At 38.6% G+C, this 24576-nt stretch overlaps 1 protein-coding gene across 1 annotated transcript in view; it reads left to right on the top strand.

Annotated features, from left to right (window-relative positions):
• The first annotated feature begins 14289 nt into the window (after window positions 1–14289).
• LOC139707961 (transforming growth factor beta receptor type 3-like) overlaps window positions 14290–24576 on the top strand; it is a 32047-nt gene continuing 21760 nt past the window's right edge. The window contains exons 1-5 of the mRNA XM_071619952.1: window positions 14290–14430; window positions 16872–17194; window positions 20771–20948; window positions 21914–22227; window positions 24158–24335. Of these exons, the coding sequence (XP_071476053.1) occupies window positions 14388–14430; window positions 16872–17194; window positions 20771–20948; window positions 21914–22227; window positions 24158–24335 (1036 nt within the window). The 5' untranslated portion in view covers window positions 14290–14387. The remainder of the gene's footprint in view (window positions 14431–16871; window positions 17195–20770; window positions 20949–21913; window positions 22228–24157; window positions 24336–24576) is intronic.

Genomic DNA, 24576 nt, shown 5'->3' with positions numbered 1-24576 from the left:
ACAGGGTTAGGGTTAATAGGGTTTTAGGGTTAGGGTTTTAACAGCTAGGGTTAAATTTGGGGTTAGAATCTGATTTGGGGCTGAAATCTAACTTTGGGTCGGCAATGGATTCAACTTTAGGGCTATGGTTAGAGTTGGGTTAGGGTTTGGGTTTCGGTTAGGGTTAGGGTAGGGGTTTTAAAAGCTAATGTTAGGGTTAAATTTGGGGTTAGAATCTGATTTGGGGCTGAAATCTAACTTTGGGTCGGCAATGGATTCAATTTTAGTTCTATGGTAACAGTTGAGGGCAAGGGCTACCTTAGAAATAGGACTACACTTGTTTACTAGTGGTCTGACTTACCCCTTAAAGAATATTTCCGAATTTAAGCTAGCAGGTACCATGGCAGTAACCCCGGGAACCTTCCCGTACACTCTGCACGCCGTTTGCTGGCGAGAACATCGCATTCTAGCAGACGACTCTCATGCCCACTGCCTATACCAGTCTCACAGTATAGGCCTCACGCTCCTTTTCCGGACTTCCATATAAACCTGTGTTAAATGCAGCATATTCCATGAATCATGAAAAATCAATCGAATCATAGATTTTTTTAAAATTGAAGTAGATGAAGGGAAATTTTCTCTGCTTTCAAGCAAACAACATATTTTGGGATGTTGTCCAGCTCTAAAAAAAGTTAAGAGCCTCCATACGAGACTAGTCATCCAGTCACTCTCAAAAATGATAAAAATAGCAAATTACCTCATACATCAATAAAAAATCATTAAAAATACAAAAACCCTGATTCATTCAATTTCTTTATAACCTGCAGAAGCTCCTGTCCTCAAGCAATGTCAAACACTACCAAAAGTGGCAATTTTCCACTTGACTGATTTTTAATGATTTTCTTGGTAAAAAATAACATTACCTCATCTTTGTACTGCCTTCCCGGTAGGCAATGCGCGAGTTGAATTAGGAGCGTGAGGCCTATAGAGCAGTCAAGTGCTTCCAAACACTTTTTGAACGCTTTCATCTTGTAGAGATATTAATTCCGACTACAACGATATAAAACTTTTTACATTTCATGCTTGTTTTCAGCAGAGTGGACCCCATCAAGCTACAATGCACCATGTACTGAAATCCAATCAATGCACCCTTGCTGGCATTATACCTTGGGTTCGGTGAAATTGGATGTAGGGCCCAAATAGACAATAATTCAATGACATTCATTCAGTCCAGTTTGAAGGTTTAAATGCTGGATACCCTGAAAACCTCCCAAAATATCAAAATAATTATTCATATTATATCAAGGTAAATATTTAAGTTCAAAGAGCAAGAAAGGGAAGTTCAATTTCACTGTTCCATGGAGCATTTGAGCCCACCACCAGGCCATAAATATACTATGATGTACTTTTAAAATATATATCACTGTAAAACTCGATATAAAGGTAGGGATTAGAGTTCACAGAGGTTAGAATATGAAGGATAGAATAAGATAGGATGGGAAATGTGGGGGGGGGGGGGGGGGGGTTCCAGGACATGCCTACAGAATGGCCCTACATAAGGGCAACAACAGAGAGCATGAGTACAGGTTTATACATTTTATGTTTTGTGCGGTTAGTGAGATGCTTGACTGCTTTGATCTGGAGTCAGAATGCAAGTGTTCTTTATTCACTGTTCTCCAGTATTATTATTCCAACACATTTACATGGTCACAGCCTTATTGACTCGGCCTGTAAAAAGCCAGCATACCACTGGATCATCACCCGCACTCTTGTCCATCTTAATTTCTAACTGTTTGGAATAATGTTTGCTCCACTCTTCCGCATTCATATCCAAATCTTCTTGCTTGTCGCCATAAAACACCCCCCCCCCCCCCCTCAAAAAACAACAACAGAGAAAGAAAGAAAGAAAGAAAGAAAGAAATAAAGAAAGAAACAAACACTGTTGTATAAAAACGTTCATGAACAAACCTGCTGGCTCCCTCAGATCCAGGACCAGAATATTGTGTATGACAACCTGCAACACAGATATATTATTCATTAAATGTCAGTAAATGACTATGACACTTTGAAAACTGATAGTCCTGCTACATTTTTTCTGAGAGAATGATGCTGAGTTCGTTGTTAGAATGAAATGCAATGGAGTGAATGTGTAGACCATGAGTGGTGAATAAATGGCACATGCATGGCTGGTGCGTGAACATGAATTCGTACAGCAAGGAAACTTCCAACACAAAAAACCACTGTCTGCATGGGACCAAGCACGTCCATCACAGTTTTTACACACATAGCTCTCCATTTTCACAGTAAAAGTGAAAATAATACAGTTACACTGTCACTGGGTGCTAGTTTTGAGGTGTACAAGTAAACTTAAGGATATATTTATAGGCCCACAGTTAGGACGAGGGGAAGCTAGGCAGGGTGAGGGCTAGGGCGTAAGTTGCCATACCCGGTACTCGGTCTAACTTTAGACTAACGTTAGAGTTCTACACTAGCTTAGACTGGGTTAAATTTGAGCCTTGTTCATATTACTAGGCAGCTAGGGTTAAATTTGGGGTTAGAATCTGATTTTGGGCTGAAATCTTACTTTGGGTTGGCATTTAGGGCTATGGTTTGGATTAGGGTTAGGGTTAGGGTTAGGTTAGGGTTAGGGTTTGGGTTAGGGCTAGTTAGGGCTAGTTAGGGTTAGTTAGGGTTAGGGTTAGTTAGGGTTAGGGTTAGGTTAGGGTTAGGGTTAGTACAGGGTTAGGGTTAATAGGGTTTTAGGGTTAGGGTTTTAACAGCTAGGGTTAAATTTGGGGTTAGAATCTGATTTGGGGCTGAAATCTAACTTTGGGTCGGCAATGGATTCAACTTTAGGGCTATGGTTAGAGTTGGGTTAGGGTTTGGGTTTCGGTTAGGGTTAGGGTAGGGGTTTTAAAAGCTAATGTTAGGGTTAAATTTGGGGTTAGAATCTGATTTGGGGCTGAAATCTAACTTTGGGTCGGCAATGGATTCAATTTTAGTTCTATGGTAACAGTTGAGGGCAAGGGCTACCTTAGAAATAGGACTACACTTGTTTACTAGTGGTCTGACTTACCCCTTAAAGAATATTTCCGAATTTAAGCTAGCAGGTACCATGGCAGTAACCCCGGGAACCTTCCCGTACACTCTGCACGCCGTTTGCTGGCGAGAACATCGCATTCTAGCAGACGACTCTCATGCCCACTGCCTATACCAGTCTCACAGTATAGGCCTCACGCTCCTTTTCCGGACTTCCATATAAACCTGTGTTAAATGCAGCATATTCCATGAATCATGAAAAATCAATCGAATCATAGATTTTTTTAAAATTGAAGTAGATGAAGGGAAATTTTCTCTGCTTTCAAGCAAACAACATATTTTGGGATGTTGTCCAGCTCTAAAAAAAGTTAAGAGCCTCCATACGAGACTAGTCATCCAGTCACTCTCAAAAATGATAAAAATAGCAAATTACCTCATACATCAATAAAAAATCATTAAAAATACAAAAACCCTGATTCATTCAATTTCTTTATAACCTGCAGAAGCTCCTGTCCTCAAGCAATGTCAAACACTACCAAAAGTGGCAATTTTCCACTTGACTGATTTTTAATGATTTTCTTGGTAAAAAATAACATTACCTCATCTTTGTACTGCCTTCCCGGTAGGCAATGCGCGAGTTGAATTAGGAGCGTGAGGCCTGAAGTGAATGTGAGGGGTGTAGCGAGTGCGCCAGAGTTACCGTGTACTCAACAATAGCATAGGGTACAGTATGTACTTTGTGTGCACGCTCAGCGAAGTCAGATCAGTCGTACACATACCCAGCAGCAGGTGTAGTGTGTACTACCAAAGATCTTACACTCATCAAGATGATCAACTCTCCCGATTTTACACGGCCGCTGGTGAAACGCTAGTGGCAGCCGCCCTCTAGCGATGAGCGGGGATAGCCGAACCTGGGTCGGAAGCACTGAAATCGATGTACGGTACTTACTCAGTACAGTGGCCATGCAGAAGACGTCTGGCAGGCTTGTGTCAACATATAAGAATTTTTGAATTATAGGCCTTTTCAGCGCTCTTACTTCAAATTGTTACTTCTTTATGTGAATGAAAGTATACATTTCTGGAGTGAAAACTAGTCAAAGAATCCGCTGTTATATCATAAATTTTTCTAAAAATATGAAGGTATTTTTTTTCTCCTTAAGAAAATGACAAGAATTTTTTGTCAACTTCGCATGTTCGCTGAAATGTTAGATTTTTGTAATAATGCTATAATCTCGCTACATATAAGTTTCTTAGACCCAATACACGTTCACTTTATCTTTTTTTTGTGCCATTTTCTTTAAAAGAAAATTTTTTATGTTTAGGAACAAAATGAACAGACCTTTAGCAGCTAATGATATCAGAACTTATCGTCATGACTATAACGTTTGTCTTTCTATGACATTTTTCAAGATATAATCTCATTTCAGTGAATTTCATCTGCTCTTTATTTTTTTTTTTAATGGGAGCGGTTCAGTTATGTGAATCTATACATCTCTACATGGGTAACGCCACCAAAGTAGATTATTCTGAGACTCTGGTTCAGTTTTGGTATCTCATTAAATGACAACAGTCTCTATAATTTACTCAATTATTTATTCAATTCAATCAAAAGTTCTATAGAGAGCTTTCACAACTTTCCCGGATCATTCAGGCTACACATGCACAATATGGACTGATATTCAACACTGTATTACAGAATAGAGATGGCTTAGATATAAACTGGACTTCTCCTTACTTGGATTTTCATGATTGAAACAACCACAAAATTATGGCAATACACAATATTAATTCAGAGTTATACATTAGGTTCTTTATTCAACTGAATACTTGACAAGAAGAGTGAATTATTTGACTATAGGCATTGGCGTAGCAAAAGGGGCGGGGGGGAGGGGGGAGGGCGATGGGGGCAGATGACTGCTTTAATTGACTAAAGTCAAGAAAATTTAGAAACGCAGTAGGTATAAGGAAATATCTACTACATTATTACATACAAAGAAATGGTTATCTTGATTTCATTTTTGTATTATGCAGGACGAGAATATGTTTTTAAAAGTGAGGGTGTCAAAATCGTCTTTCAAAACGAAAACAAAAGAAAACCTTATCAGCAACAAAAAGGTATTTACATTTTTGACGTGCAATTTTCGGCCGAAAGTCGGCTGACAAGCTAAAAAAAGAAAAGAAAAAAGAACAAAGAGTCTTCACACATTTTTGCTGCCACTTTCCTCCCATCTTATTTCATGCAAAAAAAAAAAAAATGTCGGGGATGCAAACATCAATCCCTTTGTCTTCTGCAATAAAAAAAGGGGGCATCCCCCATCAAGCTCCCCACCAAGCTGCCCACTAAGCTCCCCCCCCCCCTAAATGTTGCGTCAGTCCGGTAATGGGCTTGCAATCGTTATTGTATGTGATGGTGACTATAATCACCCCCCCCCCCCTCCTCTGCACGGATTTACGCCGTTGCATTATGACCATGGCCACACTTTGAACATTGAGAGTTTTCCAAAATTAATATGCAACAATCTGTGTGCACAAGAACGTTTAACTGCAATTAGTCTCCCTCGTGTTGATAGGAGGGGGATTAGGGCTTATCCCCTCCACATCCTTCTTCTTTGTATTCTTCCACATACTTGCTACACTTCTCTGGTTGACAATTGCCAGATATTCCAGCAAAAGCGAGCGCCAGATCGTTGAATTTCAGTTTTAAAAATGAAAAGGCTCCCTCGAATGTGGGAGACGTAGTCCTATCTTGCCACCTTCCCACTGCTTGGGCCCCTCCATGGCAATTTTCGAATTTTTCACACAAAAAAAGTGTGCCTCAGATCGTTTTATTTCAATTCTATAAAAACGCAAAATCTCCGTCAGATGTGGGAGGGGGCACTCCTTCCCACACTCTCCCCAATAGACTTTGTACATACACAGTGATTATGCACACGCGGAATAAGAGCCAAATTTCGTGATTCAGCTTTTAATATTACCCTTGAAAAAAATATTTACTTGCATCATCTATCTATCTATTTATTTCTTTTTTTTTGCGGAAAAATTTCAGGTCTGAAAATGCAAAATCATTCTCCTGTTTGAGGAGATATACCCCTTTCCTACACCCTCGTTTTCATGCTTTTTCTGTCTGCTGAACAGACAGCGTTCCTGATATTCATCGTAATGCAAGAAATTTATTTAAATGATAACATTTTGGGGACAAATTGTTCAATAATAATCTATATCAAAATACTGCTACCTTACTTAAACTCATGGAACCGTTTTAAGTTGATAAAGCACGCAAAAATGCATCAAATTGCACAGTTTACAACATCAAAGTGCAAAAAGTTCTCACGGGGGGGGGGGAACCCTCCTCCAATACCACCCCCCCCCCCCCCCCCCCCCGATCAAATCCTGATGGCTATACGTCGGTGCTATGATAGGCTGCTAATACTGTATACTATAGTAATAAGAGTAGCGGAACCTACATTCAACCCAACTTGGAAACTTGGAAATTGAAATAATGATGAACCCGTTGATGGTTTGGTGTAGCTAATTGGTGCAGATTAATGCACTGCACCGATTCCTATATTTACTCAGGATTCTCTAGATTTACAGAAAATTTATTCTTTCTTGTCTTTATAGCCTGTGTTGTACTTTTGGTATCACGCAAACATATCGCGAAAGTGCATGCTCAGGCACCACAGTATACATTAGTCCATGGGCCAAGACCCGAAAAATAGGTTATTGGCACCACCTGAGGTGGCAAAACCTTTTTGGTGTCATTTTGTTTGTCGGGCATAGATATGCTTATCAAGGTATGATAGCATTTCCAAATGAGTAGCTTAGTCATAATAAATGAGATTTTAACCAATTTGGTCTCGTTTTTATATCCCTATACTTCTGAATCGAAACTAACCGCTATGCAAAGAAGAGCACTGTCTTCTGTATGTCCACAGGTGTTCTGTTGTAAACGCGGTGATCTTGGTCTTTATTCAAGGCAGCGAAGGGAATATCCAAAGGGTTATGATGTCCATAGCTGTCACGCGGTGCGCTTAGTCTTTATCTAGACCAATGTACCGTTATCATATCTAAAGTTCCTAATAAAAGGGATTGTCTATACTGTTTTTATACTACCCTCTCAACAAATACACCAGTTTTTAAACAAAAATCACTCTGCCATTTACAATAGTATTTATCATAATGTATTGTAGTGTACCGGTACATTGTTTTTGCATTATCTCTCATTGTTAGATGGAAATAAAGCGACATTGGCGTGGCATTAGCGTTTTCACCGTAGCGTTTTCACCGGAAAATGATAAATAATTGAAAAATGCGGTAAAATTCACGAGGAATTGCTTTGTTGTTGTTGTTGTTTTTAGAGAAAGGATATACACTGTATCATAACCTTTGGATATTCCCTTCGCCGTCTTGAATAAAAGACTAAGCGCTGTGGACATCATAACCTTTGGATATTCCCTTCGCTGCCATGAATAAAGACCAAGAGCACCGCGTTTACAACGAAGGACACAGAGATTCTCCTTCTTATAATTATTATACAATAAATTGTTGAAGACAACATTACGTACGTATGTATTTATGTAAGTGCACGTATGTGTGTGTATGTATGTATGTAAAACAAAAATTTACGTAAGAAGTATATTATGAACATCTGCACCTCACCAGAAGCCCAGAATGTCTGCTTTGATTTTATGTTATAATGGTTTCAAAATTATTATATTTTGTTTTTTGGTTTCAGTGATTCAATCGGAAAAGGAGACATTTACATTAACAGACATCATCCCAGTCTTGGCCGGTATTGGAGGGGCCTAGGCTTGCACGCGCGCATGCGCAAGCTGAGAAGCCTGTTCACGACGAACCGGGCTGGCCAGAAAATACACAAAAACGGCCAATGATGGGTGGGTGACAGTCTGTTTATAAAATCTCCACAATTGCAGCAATAATGCAGCGGCAAATTTTTGAATTTGTGCTGAATAATAATAATCAAAAAGATATTTGTATAGATTTTAACAGGCATTAGGCGTAAATATTCATAAATGAATGATACACGCCAAAAAACCCACAAAATAACAACAACAACAACAACAACAACAACAGAACACCTGTGAACATACAGAAGACAGGCTCTTCTTTGTATAGCGGTTAGTCTCGATTCAGAAGTACAGGGATACAGTATAACAACGAGACCAAATTGGTTAAAAATTCATTTATTATAACTAAGCTACTCATTTGGAAATGCTATCATAGCTTGATGAGCATATCTATGCCCGACAAACAAAATGACACCAAAAAGGTTTTGCCACCTCAGGTGGTACCGGCCCATGGACTACATGGCCTGGAAACTTCACCCGCTGAAATTAAAGGGGCATTCCGGACGATTTTCGTAATTTCACATCATGTAGTGCATAAATCAATAGCTCCATGTATAGATTCGTGGAATTTATTGTGGTCCTTGAGCAGAGAAACCAATAAATTGAAAATCTTAAACAAATTACACTGAACAGTGATGATGACATCAGAGCCTCATATATTTCAGAAATGTAGCAGTGTAATTCCATTTAATACTGCTTGCTCAACAAGTTCACCTGTGCAAAATCCATGCATACCGTCTTCTTTTGTTCTGCTTCCTTGAGCCCCAACTCATGCATTCTTATGGTGAGGCTATCATGTCATCATCCTTGTTCATTGCAATTCACAATAAATTTTGAAAACATTCTCATTACTTATCCCAATCACTATAAATTCTGAAACTCTGTACTCAGTTTGACTAATTTATAGTTGTTCAAATGTAAAAGTCTGAAAATCATCTGGAGGTCTCCTTTAAACCCCGCTGAAATTTATCCCCGCTGAACGCTAGTTGGCGCACTCCTCGCCAGCGTTTCACTTTTTGACCGAGAGTTGGCCATCTTATGGAGTGTACGATCTTTGGTACTGGTACGTATACTGGATCTGTACATGGACGATGATAGCGCTTTTAGCGTCAGGCCATATGATCGGAAATACTGCGCTATACGAGACGTTTGAGATGAGATTATACCCTGTTCACGCCAGATATTAGATATCCTGGAATAGTGCTACTCTACCATGAAGTTGATTTTCTGGTCGCACCCTCGAAGAGAAAATTAGGATCCGTCCAAATTTACTGACTAAGGTTTGTACATTATAACCTGGATATTGAATCTGTGTGTACTGTACCTGTAGCTACATTGTATACCTTTTTATATGAACGTCAGCGTAGAAACCAGCATTGTGTACATTCGTACATGTAGGCCTATGTCTGAGAACCATAAACCATGCAATGCGTTTACTGTGCTGCGTTAATAACTCGATCCACTAGGGCCACTCTGGTGGACTGACTGCTAACAACTGATAGCTATTAAGTGCTAAGCCTATTTAAACGTAGTGGAATTATCGTGTGATTTGAATAAATTTAACCCCCAAGTAATCCAACTGCCTTTTCAACATTTTTAATTTTGTGTCAATGAATGTGACAATTTCCGTTAGGCCTCGACCTAAATTTAACGTGAGGCGCTATAACTGTTAGATAGGCCTAGAAATCTGCCAAAGATTGGAACTCCCTCCCCCACTCATTAATTTCCATCAAGGACTCAATGATATTCAAACAAAAGCTAAAGAGCACACAGCTCGATCAGCGCTAGATACAGTACATGTACCGTTCCCTCACAGACCGCTATCAACGTTGAGTGATGTTCCGGATGGAGCTTTTCAACCGTGATACCGTGAAACCGTGAAACTAGGCCTAATTTATTATAATTTAGATGATAGTCCATTAGGCCTAAGATAGATCTAAATTTACTTATTATGGTATTTAGTATTACCACACCAGACAGCCATGGTACCGGACATACACACTTTTGCGTACTAATGACATTCTGTACTCGCGAGACTTTGTAGATTAGCCTCACAGAACTTTAATTTGTGTGGACCGAAATCGCAAAAAGTGCGACATAAAAATGTAAAAACACGAAGAAATTCACATTTTTAATACCTCAAATTTATAGTTGAGTGACCTGCACCTGCACCTCGTCATCTCATAGTTAATATTTACAAGTGTATAATGCATGTTTGAATCACATTTATTTCATGACTGAAATTCTATGAAATCCCACTCACATACAGGAAAAATGCTTAAAATTCCAGTAACGGTTAGAACCACAAAAGCCCACTGAGCGATATCGGAAATTTGCAGCTATCGTCCTCAAACGCGAACGATGCGGAATACTGTAGTTGTGCGTTAAGGAAGGGGCCCACAGCTCGTCACCTGCGTATGCAGCTCCCATAGTATAGACAAAACACGTTAAATAGAAGTCGATTTCTCACAAGGTTTTATTGCGTGAACTGTTTGAAATGTTCAAGATAGACATTTTTTACCGTAAAATACGAAATTTGAGCGTCATTTTCCAATTTTTTCTTTATCGTCTGCTCGGTAAGAATGTGTACGGTGATTCGTCGGATGAATTGTGATTCTGGTGCAAGGACAAGGTGCGAAAGACCTTGATTATTCCATTATGAAAATCGTGTCCGCAATTATAATGCGATTTTACACCGCGCAAAAAGACAACTTTTTGGAGAGGGTATAAATGTTTTTATTTAAAGTTTATTTTCCGAAAATCAGAGTGAATAATTTTCAAAATTTTGCTGAATTTGTAATTTTCGGGACTTTGTGAATAACTCCTGATATTTTCCTCTGAGTACGGAATTCAGAGCCACGAAAAAAAAGCGTCCGGTGATACGATCAACTCTCCTACTAGTACTATAGTTCCTGGTAGGTCTAAGGTCTTGTTTCAGATCAATGGTGTAACTTTGAAAATGGTTACTTTATGAACTCTAAAAAATAAGTACAAAGTCGTGTTCCCTTTTCCTTTGGTGGTTTGAAAGGGCACTAAAAGTGCTACCTCCCATAGCATAACAAACTTATGTGGTCAATTCATCTCCTTGCCAGGGAAGCATACATTGTACGTGGTCCAAAAGTGCCATGCTTCAGTGACAAATTTTACAAGGTTTTAGGTTACTAGTACTTAATCAATACTATGTTATGAAGCTTTCCAAAATTAAAATCTTATTATTGCTGTTGTAGAAGAAGAGGAGTCATACTAAATACCTACAATTGGAACACTACAACATCTCATATGTGTGTTTAATCGGGCGTGACATTTTCCGTTAACGAATTAGGGTCTAGTAGAATTAGTGCTTGGAATAAGTAAATTCAAAAAGAGAGCATCAAATCATTATTTAAGGCATGGCCAATGATGTGTAGATTTACATGTAGCAGTATGAAGGCATCACCCATGCTTGAATAGAAAATATTCAAAAATACATTTTTGTTAACAATTTTCCGTTAACTTTTTGTCACGTCCGAAACAAATTTCAAATTGAGATAATCAATACAAAAAAATATAACTAAACAGTTTTCACCATTTCTAAATCACCACTGCTACTCTCATAAGAGTCTGTGAATATTAGAAAAGTATTCGTTTTTTAATAAAAAATTTCTGGGAATTTTACGTTTTCCGTTAACACATGTCACGTCCGAAACATGCACATGATAACTTTCAAGTCAGGTTCTCCACTAACAGACTTTCCAGGTAAATAGTTGCTTGTCTGACTTTCATAACAACACACTGGTTAAATGTATGCATGAAATATGTCAACTCGGGTTCATTTGTACATTTTGGAGTAATAAATGTAAGCAAAGGGTGTTTCGGACGTGACGTGTTAACAACCTATTTAGACAAATGGACCAGACACAGCAATATACATTTGTTCACTCATTCTTCTTGTATCATTATCATTTACAGGGTACAAGATGTAGAATGAACTACAACTGACATTATTTAATGGTACCTTATACTTGCCCAGAGACACAAGTATGCCTAATTTTAACCTAGGATTGGGATAACTGAGTGTCTTTCATTTCCTCATCCACAGAGGGAAAATGGGGAGTAGGGTTTCAAAATATGTGTAATATCTTCAGTATGTAACTCATATTTGATATCTCTTACATAGTCTCTCTACAGTTTATTTAAATTCTTGGTAGTTTGAAAAGCAACAGATGTTTGCATTATAGTAAACACTGTTTCGGATGTGACACATTAGTGTTAACATTACATTTTACTTGAATTCTATACAATTTTGCTCACATCCATTTGTGTTTTTAGTCAGTTTCATTGAGATACCAATGCAAGGCAAACTATTTGGGAAAAAATGAACTTACCATTACTTATTTTTCTTTCTTTTTCACCTTTATTTGTCAAGAATATTTGATTCATGTATGGACATGGATATTGCATAATTTAATGTTCTCATTGGACATTCACATGTTATATTTCTGTACAATACATTGCACAGCGACTCATAAGTGTGCTGCAGCAGTACATGTACAATGTAGACTGTATGTTATTAAATTAGTGTCATGCTAAAGTGCTGTGAATATTGAATCAGTTTCATTAATAATTCATTGATATTTTGTTACATCAACGTCTGTAAACACACAAACTGTAGTACTGAGAATACTGTGAAAATCAAAATGTCAGATTTCTCTCCCTACTTGTACAGTGTATGAGTAGGGTCAATCCTGATTTTAGATAAACTGCACCCCATTAATAAACATTTTTGTTAAGGAATAATCACGTGATCTGGAAATGTAACTGCAATGTATCCAGACAAGTTACCCTTAGTCAACTACTGTATCCTCCCCCCCCCCCCCCCATGAAGTTCCACCTTAATAGTGCACTGCGCAGTTGAACTGGGATATTATTAAAGATGTATGAAACTAGAGTGTGAGTACTAATAACTGGGAGAGGGCTATGAGCAGTAAGATACTTTTACAACTCCCCTTCTCAATTCTATAAGGGTCATTCTTTTGTGCATCTCAATCTGCTATACCAAAGTATGACAAGTCAAGTTTTAGGGGTTGTGCATATGGACATGTATACAATTGTATAATACATAATGGAGAACAGTCAAACTCCAAATTGAATTAAAGAGATGTAAACTTGAAATCACATCATATACCATCCACTCCCAACCAGAAGCTGATTTAGCGTTACAATAGCTGATAAAAATGAATGTTTAAAGGACATGTATACACATTGTAAGAACTGTACTTGTACATCCCCAAGTGAGCTACAAAGGTTGTAGATACATGTACATAAGATGTCCCAACACATACAGTAAAGGGCATTGCGTCATAGACAGACAGGGTAGTGCAATATATTTGAACAGGTAATGCACTTGTAAATAGATAAATTTAAGTAAATGAAAATGTGAAACGAAACTTGAATTTAATGATTTACATAGATATAAAAAACTAACAAACAAACTGGCAACTAAAAGTGGTATAAGGGGATGTACAATTTGTAAATATGATCTTGCCTACTAAAGTACCCTTTAGATATATTTAATCTTGATGACATCAATTATGTGTATGCATAACGTTATCTATCTTGTGTTCCTGCAGTCACAAATACCATGGTAGTCAGGATATTTAGCATTTTATTACAAATAACATTTTTTTAAAAACTTGTTACTGATGGTACAGTGCAGGACCAATTGATTCCAGTACAGTTCTACAAAATTTCGAGGCCATGATTCGATCTTTGTCACAGGTATCAAAAATACAAATTCCTCACTTTGAATATGCATACGTGTAAATGAACCTAATTGAGGATGTTTGCATGTGCAGGAGTTAACTGGACAGATGTTCTAAAGGTACAATGTAACTACTGTAGTAATCTAGCTAGCTAGTAACCAATTTCAGCAGACAAGTGAGCTCTACTTCAATCGAAGGATATGTTTGAATTCACCAGGAGAATGTTCGATTGCAATTTATCAAATGCATATTGTATATATCATTTATGCACTGATTCTTGAATATAAGTGTAAGAAATCATAAATAGGAGATTATAAATCCTAGTGATGCCATGACTTGGTTGCTGTACAATTGTATATTTACAAAGCACAGGTCACTCACTAGGACATACAGTGTACAAACCACCTGTAATGAACAGCTCTCATCATGTTGCATTTCTCTCTCTCTCTCCCTCTCTCTCTCTATGATGGTGGGCTGCAAAAACTGAACCCAGTCCTAACTTTTGTTCAGATTTTGTCTTCATTAGTTTTATGCTCCTCCAACATCACAGGCATCTGGTGAACCTTGATAAAGACACGGCCACAGGTCATTCAACCCAACATTCTGTCCACGTACATGTAGTGCTGCGCACTGTCCTAAGCCCACTTTCTGGCATGACACATTAGAGGGGGAGTGAAGGGAGCCTTGAGGAGACTCCAAGGGATCGCATTCAACAGGTCGGCCTCATCATCACTGCTTGCAGTATCGGCTTGATTACAAGATGAATGCAATCATCATTACAGTAATCATCTTTGTCAGTCATGGTATGTATGAACAAAAGTTCCTTTGAATAGGAAAATGTGATTCAGTATTGTTACCCACGCCGATGAAAATTGGCAGGGGGTTATGTAAAGGGTTCCGTATGTTTGTTTGTTTGTTTGTTTGTTTGTTTTTTTGTTTGTTTGTTTGTTTGTTTGTTTGTTTGTTTGTTTGTGTACAAGATAACAAGAGAACGGGTAAACGGATTTGCACGAAATGTTATGGGGATGTTTGGATAATGGCAGGAAAGAATCGATTAGATTTTGGTGATAATCGGTTGACCCTTGCAAATTCTGTGTGACCTTGAAGTTTTGACCCCATGGTATAGTGACCACTCCGAAAATTTCCCGTTTCTCACTTTGCGATTTTCCGCTACCATACGAAAACATAAACTCCCAAACGATCCGACTTTGCTGCTCAAATGTTCGTAAGAATTCCGAAATTTACGTTTAGGCCTATTTGAGGGACTATGTCCTTCTAGATTTATGAAAGTTCGTTCTCCGTCATCACAAACTGGCCCGTATTTTGATGATTTTTCAAATTAACATTGATTGTTTTTTTCGTTGGAGGAGCATTTGCTCGGTCGCAGTCACACTGCACGATATGCGTGCTCAATGTCAATGCGTGTGCAAGGCCGCTGAAAATGCATCGCGCTCTACACTGTTGGTGCAAAATTGCATCGGGGACGTTGCCGCGCTCGTTGGTGGCCGAATACTGGTGCAGTAGATATTTGCATTCAACCCTTGCATTGAATAATTCCCGTAGACACTAATCATAGGGGTAATTGCCTAGGGGGTACGTAAATTTTGTTTTTCTTTTGCGCTTTTGTGGATACCATCAAAGATCGTACACTCATACGACCTTTGATATCATCACACTCTCGGCTTGCTATAATCAAAATATCCCGCAAGAAAACGGCGTATTTCTCGATTTTTAGCGCTTTTTCCGCGACCCGTCGCGTAGACAATACTCTTAAAACTGGACTTAATTCGCGCGCGCTTGGAAAAGTTCCGATTCTGCACTTTTGACGGTGGAATTTGGGATTTTCGATGGATTTTTGGAGGAGACTTAAGGACTTTCCTGTACGTGAATGAGTGTTAATACCGTATGTGTAATGATGTGATTTGCGTGTGATGTGACTGTAGAACCAAAGATCGTACACTTCAGTGTACGATCTTTGGTAGAACTCACTGGCTGGTGATAAAGCACACTGGCAATTAAGTGGCCGAATTCTGGTAGATGACCAAATGCACATTATGTTTACCCCGACATTGTACTTAGGCGTGGGTCTGCCGCCTTTGACGGCCCCCCTCTAGTTGACGGTATAAATTTGACTCTCATTTTTAGCTCACCAGGCTCAGGTGAGTTATTGCAATCATTCAGCATCCGGTGTCCATGTCCTGCGTCCAGGATGTGTCGTGCATGAGCTTTTTATATTTTCTTCTTGAAAACCCCATTGAGATTTTCACCAAACCTAGTACATGTATTGTAGGAGGTAGCAACCCTTGGGGAGAGGATCTCAAATTGTGACGTGTGTGTGTGTGGGGGGGGGGGGGGGGGGGGGACACAAAACCCCAAATTAAAGGAAACCCAAAGAGAAATGTGGATTGAGTAAAGGTACAGTAACTGTAGCAACACTAGATCGCATTGATCAGTGAAAGTTTGAGGAAAATCAGACAATTGATGCAAAAGTTATGAATTTTTAAAGTTTTGGTGTTGGAACTCCTGGATGAGGAGACTACTAGAGGATATGACGTACATGGACAACAATATTGTATGTAAACAATTCCACGACAATTCACTTTTCTAGCATAATGAAAGAGCACTTAACTGTAAACTGCTTTCAGAAAGCAGGGGAAATAATTGCTACCCTTAATATACACCTTGTATGTCAGCATCAAGTTGATGGTATGTGTAATTTTCATGAAAAATTATATTTTTATGGAATTCCCTTTATATTTTCTTTATAGTGTTGTCCACACAATACCATGAAATTTAGTGTACACTAGATGTAGAAAACATATCAAAGATTCTATTTCTGCAAAAAAAAAAAAAAATGACAAAAATGATGGTCAAAATCTTTGTAACCCGCCTAGGAGGGAATTTGCTCTTGCAACTTTTGTCTGAAAGACTTGTCGTGGGTCACATTTGTCATATTACGACAAGCTTCAAGGTGTGCAATTAACACAGTTCACCTTTATACTGAAAACAATTATTTTTAAGCACAGTGTGAATCAACAACCTTTTCATACTCAATACTAAGTGAACTTTACTCTTTTTTGTATGTGCGTAGTTCGTAGAAAATGTTAGTTTATTAAAGTGAACTTGTTTTTCATACTGTATACATGTACATGTAGGATATGATGTCATTTCTTATGTCATTTTCTCCAAGTTCTGTAATCTTTGTGCTTCTCTTCCTACAAATATCCTCTTTTTTGGAATACAGTTTCTGCAGCTACCAAACAGCAGACATGTGACAAGGAGACATCATACATTTCACCCTTTGTGGAGGCCTTTTATTCTCATGACTCTATGATGACTGGCTGCACAAGAAGAGTAGAAAGTTCATCTCATGAGATTCATGTCATTAACCTACACTCCTCCTACCAAGACCTCCTCCACACTGGTCATGACATCACATTACACATTGGTCCCAGGGCAGGGTATGGAGCCAGGATGAGAATGACAATGGTGGTCCTTAACTCTCTCCATCCAGTGGAGTGGCATATTGTGACTGACCGTTTAGGGCCCTTGCCTTTCCAGTTCCTGGTGAGTATAACGTGATGTTCTGACTGATGCATCACCTAAAGATGTATAGTCAAGTTCTACTATTGTCATTTTCTGACCATAAATTCTACTATGTTTTAATACAGAATGTAATATAATTATTCCCTTTGTTGTACTTGATAGAAATGAACTGGAAAATAATTTTGATATAAATAACAATCATTGGTTAGGGTCAATATCAATGAGTCTTACATGTATGCACATACTGTAGGGCCATGCGGTTGAGACTAATACAGCTGTACTACACGTGTACGATGTACACTAGGTGTGTGAGAAGCAGGCATGCTAGTGGCAACTGAATGCATTTCACACTCAAAGTAACTCGGGCACCTTCCAACACAGATTCATCATGATGTTTCTGTATTAAAGACAGCCAATCCCTTTTACATGCAAATTTTTGAAAAATTGGTGAGAACACTTAGGTATTGAAGAAAACATTATTTGGAAACCTCCTGTAAATTTTGAACTCAAGAGGGTCTTTATTTGTTTAGAAAATTGACCGTTAAGATTTGAATATTTTTCTCGTACTACGAAAAAATTACAAATCTAAACTACTAGTTTTACAGACCTGTGTGATAGTTGCACGTGTACAGTTGTAGTTCATGTAAGTGGTGTGTTGTTATTTGCTATCGACAACAAAGTAAGAAGCTAGTGAATTCTTCATTTCTAGCTGACAGCTTTAATATGCATATCTTTTGTTCGAAGGATAAGTATGATTATTACAACCACAGGAGGATTAATGTATGCAGCTGTGCCTACTCCTGTAGTACACAGAATACATTACGATGAGCGTTTGGTGCATTATTTGAATTCTAACGGCTAACAACCTTCTAATATCACATAGATGTTATAGATTTACAATAGTCTTGTCATTCTGGTAGAATATATCATGTTCTGTGCTGTTTGGGAAGGAATGCAAAAGGGAAGGGCTATCTTTAAGCTGTAAGGAAATCTTGAGGGAAGAACTGTTGATTATCCATTCAGCCGACGTGATCTTTGACACCCATCAATCTGTTCTTGTCAATTATAGCACAAAGGTTTACGGAGGTCAAGGCGTGTAAACAAAAGAGCATGTGGCATTTTTCATAAGCAAGACAGATTGAATATTATATCCAGAATCAAATATACTGTACGTTACATGTATATCTGTGTCTGCTTCGAGGTTAATGCTCAGTAGCAAAAAACAAGGTGATAGATATTGTAAATGCAGCATGTCTTTGAAGTTTGATACTCATAGACCAACTGCCTTAGAACTGCATGTTTGTGTGTAACTGTTGAAGTCAAGGCTATCAAACTATAGGGCCTATCACGGAGGTGGTACAATTGAAATCATGGTTTAAACCATGGACAAAGACCATAGTTTTTTATGGGGCGCCAAGTGTCGCATGGCCTATTTCGTAACGAAATCAGTCATTTCGTCGACGAAATGACAATTTTGTTAAGGAAATGATCATTTTGTCAATGTACAATGTAATGTTGACATTTCTTAACGAAATGACTGATTTCATAACAAAATAGGCCATGCGACACTTGGCGCCCCATACAAAAGTACAGGCTTTTTCCATGGTTTAAACCATGGTTTCAATTGTACGAGTGTACCACCTTTGTGAATTCGGGCTTGAGGAGTTCGCGGATTATCAGTATACTGTAGGCATGACATGTAGTATTAGCCTTGAAATTATTACATAAAAAAATGTACAGTCTTATCAAGATATACACTGTACTACAAAGTGATGGATACGTGGATGTGGATTTGTCATCCATCCAAGATTCTGACACTTTATGGCTTGATAATATGGGACATGGTTGAAAGGGTATCTTTACAATGCATAAAATTGCTTCATCACTTTTTATGTACCTGGTACTTATAGTACTTTGGTAATTTAGCAACCTGTCTGTCAGACTTTATAATAAAGCAGAAGAATGTAATTGAAAGTATGTTTTGGGGAAAGTCTTTCCCTTTTTATGCCACCGCCAGGAAGTGTCGCCGCAGGCATTATGTTTTCGGGTTGTCCGTCCATCCGTTCATAATCGATTTTGTGGACAGCGTAACTAAAAAACTGTTTGAGGTATCCTAATGAAACTTGGCATGTAAGAGTGGGTGAAGTTGTGCCTGTCAACTTTTGGGTGCACATGCGCAAGGTCAAAGGTCAAAAGGTCAAGATCAAATGCTCAAAATTTCACTATTTTCCCCATATCTATGCATTGCCTGAAGGTATTTTCTTGAAACTCATTGCATACATATTGTACATGAACTACCAACAAAAGATTCTCCAGAGAGTTTCGAGTCGTGAGGTCAAAGGTCAAGTGAAAGTGTTGAAATTCCCTTTTTTTCTCCATATCTCACAAATGGTTCGAGGTATCTTCATGGAACTGACAATGTAGTACATGTACATACGGGTGTACTGACTGGCAGTGATTATCTACATGTAGATGATTTAGGGGTCATGGGGTCAAAGGTCATGGGTCAAAGGTCAAGGTCATTTTCTCTAAATTTCACTATTTCCCTCTTATCTATGCAGTGCCTTCAGAATTTTAAAGGAACATAGTGTATGCATGTATTATCCCAAAGACATTCTCTTGGATTTTTTTTTTTTTTTTTGCCAAAAGGTCAAAGGTCAAGTGAAAGTGCTAAATTTCACTTCTTCCTTAAACTTACAAAAGGGTCAAAACTCAATTAAAAATCCTCAAATCCCCAAATACCTTCACTCGATATACGTGTACAGGAGCCATTCATCAAATTAAAGCTAGTTCAAGGGGAATGAACATTCAACACATTTGTGACAAACCTGTCATTTTAATATTTTGTCAATCATGTGAAACTGTCATCACACATTGTCAAGACATTGTAATATACTGTAGGCCGATTAGGAGAACCATGCATTTTGGCAGAGGCATACCAGTCACCATAGTGACATTTCTAGTTTTTCCTTCCTTTTAGTGTAACATTTGAAAAGCAGCTTAGTCATAGTAAATTTTTCACAAAATTTGCAGCCAAATGAATGTCATTTTAAAGTAAATACCAAGTTCTTTTAAAGTGGATACAAACTTTGTAAAAAATCAGAGCACTCTCTGGAGGAGTAATTCTAGTTTGCCAAAAGGAAGTATCTTATCTTGTGTCACACAAGTTTAACCCTCTAGAGATACGTACATCAGTTTGCCAAAAGAATGTATCTAGACTGAAAGAGATGGTACCTGTACATGTAGTTTTTGGTTGAGATGGGAATTCATATTTTAACTTCTTTGTGAGATAATGAGGAACCTCTTACAAAATATGAAGAGCATACAAATCTAAGAGGAATCAAAAGTTGTTTGATGAAAATTGGTTTTGAAATGACCAAAATATAAAAAAAAAATTGTCAAAAGGTGGGTCCCACCTTTTATTAAGATTTCCTTGTCTTTATTTTACCATGCTTTAAAAACAAAAAATTCAAATCATCCCACCTTGTCTCATTATGTTGAAAAGCTAGGCTTAATTCACATGGAAATGCAATAGAGTACCTGTACTGATGTGTGTTTTTCAAACTCATATTTGTTCCCCATCCTTCATACATGTAGATCCCAGCCAACTCTTCTGTGATCCAGCCAGCCAGCATGGTAGTTCAGCAAGTCACAGAGGAAGATATGCCAGTAGAGGACCAGCTGCTCCTAGAATGGGTAGAAACTCAGCATTCCAAGGTCTGGACATTCACTAGCATTGAGTCTGCTAATGTCATCCGTCTTCAAGTTGGTGATGGTAAAGGTCTATTTCTATCATCTTAGTGCAGTGACTGTATAGTAGACTGTCAGAGCTAAATCCTTTGGAGTCATCATTTCCCTCATATGCCACAGTGTAATGTATTGAAAGACATTTTCTAATAAAAATCATTTTGTAATGAAGGTGGGGAATGGAGATGTACATATATTATGCTTTGCGTTCGGAATGTGACAAACACATAATAACTGCATCTTATGAAGGTTCAACCCATGAACGTGTAGACCTACTTTTACATTTCTCTGTCAATTCTTTCAAACAGGGAAATTTGCTGCGGTTTCATTAGGAAAATAATATGCTCTTTATGGCCCTATCACACCTTTCTGGGCGAGCTACAAGTGTACATGGTTTTGTTGCATGTAGAGACTTTCCAGCATGCAGGATAATTTTCTGCAGCGGACAAGGATTTTTGCAAGTTCCGAGTGTGTGTACAAGCTGAACGTGTACTACATACTTGCATGTATTCTATGTGACCTGCGTGTCATGTGCACGGGTGGTGCGTTAGAGCTTCAAAACTGATCTGTGATATGGGCGACATACACAAAATCAAAGTTCCTGTGTTACATATGTGTTTTATATTGTACCTGCATGCTAGCTGCTTGTGTGGTGCGGCCGCTACGGGCCTCCTACTGGTGTTCTGCATGGACCTCTGCGGACAATCCTCAGAGACTCACCCGGAACAAGTTTTGAGCATGCTCAAGGTCCTGTCACACCGTTCCGGGCAAGCAGTGCTTGTGGCCTGCGGGGAACAATTTTTGCTACCCCGAGGTCCTTGCAGATAGCCAGCACCGGACAGTACCTATTTATTTCCAGGGTAGTGGTACATTAGGTGAGGTATCCCTTTTAACCTTGGCAGTGAATGAGACATGTCATGTTCTTTGTATGTCTTTGAGATAACAATGCACGCACTTTTGTCTTGTCTATTCATTCCACACACCTTCCCCAAGACCCCAGTGCCCCTGAAGAGTGCATCTTGGCTCCAAACTTCAGGCAGCCCCATGTGAGTGCAAGTCAGGTGGAGGCACAACAGATTGGCTTTTGCACCTTTGACTCCAGCCAAGCAAGGTATGAAGTTCATGTTGTTTGGCTTCTCTCAGCAAGAGCGAAGACATCCAAGCAGAGATCCAACGTGGAAGTAAATCTCAAAGCGTCATCGAGACGTTCAGCAGCGAGGCGGGAGGTTGTCATCATACTGCAAGCGGCTGCAGCGGTCCCATGGAATGTTGTCAGTGAAGCTGATATTGGACATCTCACAATCATGGTACTCTTTGTCATTTCAAATATGGGAATGAAAACAAGAGGTTTTTTTTTCATTCTGTTAACATGTCTTGCTCTTAGCACAGTGTATTACAGTATATGCCAAATATTCTGCAAGGTTTTTATTTTCGTGAATTTCGCATCAGGTGCTATTAGCGAAATTAAAGACACATGAAAATAATGACTGTGATCCCGATATGAATGTGACGCACGTGTAACATTACTCCGTTCAGTACAGTACTCCACGATCGTGAATTTAACCACTCGCGAAATCGTTGGGAAATCCGATTCACAAAAATTTAGACTCGCCAAATATATATTGCATACAGTAATGTAAAGCCTGAAAGGTTTCACGAACTGTGATAAGATGACAGTGACAGTGATGATGTCATATTAAGGTACATTTACTTTGTTCTGGGTTCTTGTCAGTTTTCCTTGCCAAGTTTAATCATAAATGGCAAGGTGCAGGTCAGGCCTAACCCTAAATATGAGTTAGTTGAGATAAAGGGGTAAAGATCCAAAGGCATTTAATTAAAAAAAACAACAACAAAATAAAAACAACACAACAGCAGCAAGAAAAATCTCACACTGTGACAGTACTTTGCAATAAATTCTTCCTTAGGTGAAACTTACTAGATGTGCACCTCCTGATGACATACACACTGTAGGTCAGGTTCAAATGTGGGTTTATTCATACCAAAGTGACCTGTCTAAGGGTTAATGGAAAGTACTAAACTTATAATTCTTGCAATGTTGAAAGAACAACCAACTCACAACTCATACATGTACAATGGAACCTCATTATAAATGGTCGACAATAGAGAGATCCATAATGTAACGAGATAAATGTTGATGTCCTATTTCTTTTAAATTCTCTTCTTTTTATCCTTGATATAGTGAGGACATATCAGTTGTTGCAAGCAGCTTGTTTTATTAGGTTTCCATGTTCAAAGTGTAGGTCAAGTGTCATTATCAGTCAAATCTGGCAAGGGTCAAAAGAAAAGGGTTATTGAACTTCTGTGAAAGTATTTGTACTAGCACTGATGAGGGATCACCAAAGTTATGCAACAGTTGATTGTCAGGCAGGTACAAGAAATATGTCCCCACTCAAAAAAGCAAACAAAGAAATAAAATCTTTAGGTATTACCCATCTGCTGGTATTATGTAAGGGCAAAATTTAAGATTTTTTTTTTTTTTTTTTTGGGGGGGGGGGGGGGGTTGTAGAGTGATGTGTGTAGGCTGCCTGTAAAGAGCACCCTAGTTTACCTCTGCCATGGGAGGAGGTTATGTTTTCGTTACCGTTGGTTTGTTCGTTAGTTCGTTTGTCCGTGGGCAAAATAACTCAAAAAGTAGATAACGGAATGTGATGAAACTTGCAGGAAAGGATGAGAATGACACAAATAACAAACGATTAACTTTTGGTAGTGATCCGAGAATTTTGGGAGAATTTATGAAGGATTTTTTTACATTTTGGCAGGTAGGGTCAATGAACTTGGGAGTTCAGGCTGCGCGTACTGAGGTTTACATGCGTGCACAAAAGTGCGTGCTCTAGTTTCTGCTAGGGCGAGGCGCTCTGTGTAGCTGAGGGTTTATGACGTAACAAAAGCTTCTATATTGGGAAATCGGGCGACTTTCAGCACACAGTGCTATAACAGTTTATAATATTTTATGGGTGGAAATCAATGATACATGTATCTCTATGGAAGAACAAGATCAATGGTGGAAGTGAGCTTCATGCTTGGCGGAGGTCTGCGCTCTCAGAGTGCTTCTCTAGTTTCAGTCTACTTTCAGTTTGTCTGTGTGTTTGCTCCCTGTAGAGTGTCACACTTTTATTGTGCATTATCTCAATCAACTTTTTTTAATGTACTTTCATAGAGCGCTTGTCACAAAATGTGTTCTTTATGCTGAGATTTGTGGCATTGTTTTCCCTGTAGAGTCCTCATGATGTCAATACAGATGGGGTAACTTTTCCCAGATATTCAATTGTGAGAGAAAACATCCCAGCAACAGGTGACTCTCTTCTTAGATGGGCTCAAGAGAAGTATGGTGCAGTCGTCTCATTCACAGAAGCCATCCTTGTCAACAGGTTTGACATCACCATTGGAAAAGCAAGTAAGTCAAAGAAATTCATGTGATTAAAAATCTTTGTACCTGTCACTTTGATTTTCATAACATTGTACGTACAGCATTGTACAAATTGTGAAGACACGTGACTGTAGTTGTCTATTTCACTCTTCAAGACAAAAGTTTGTGATTTTTCTTGGTCATTTGCTAGTGAGAGTCAGTTTTAGAAGTCAAATGAATGATATCCATAGTCAAACCTGTCTATAGCAGCCACCCAAGGGAAACAAAA

This window comes from Diadema antillarum, unplaced genomic scaffold, assembly GCF_040938485.1.
Source record: "Diadema antillarum isolate AM-2024a unplaced genomic scaffold, OU_Dant_1.0 seq00001290_RagTag, whole genome shotgun sequence".
In the NCBI taxonomy this organism is placed as follows: Eukaryota; Metazoa; Echinodermata; class Echinoidea; order Diadematoida; family Diadematidae; genus Diadema; species Diadema antillarum.
Note: the sequence above shows the minus strand (reverse complement) of the source record. Positions and strands in the feature narration are given on the sequence as shown.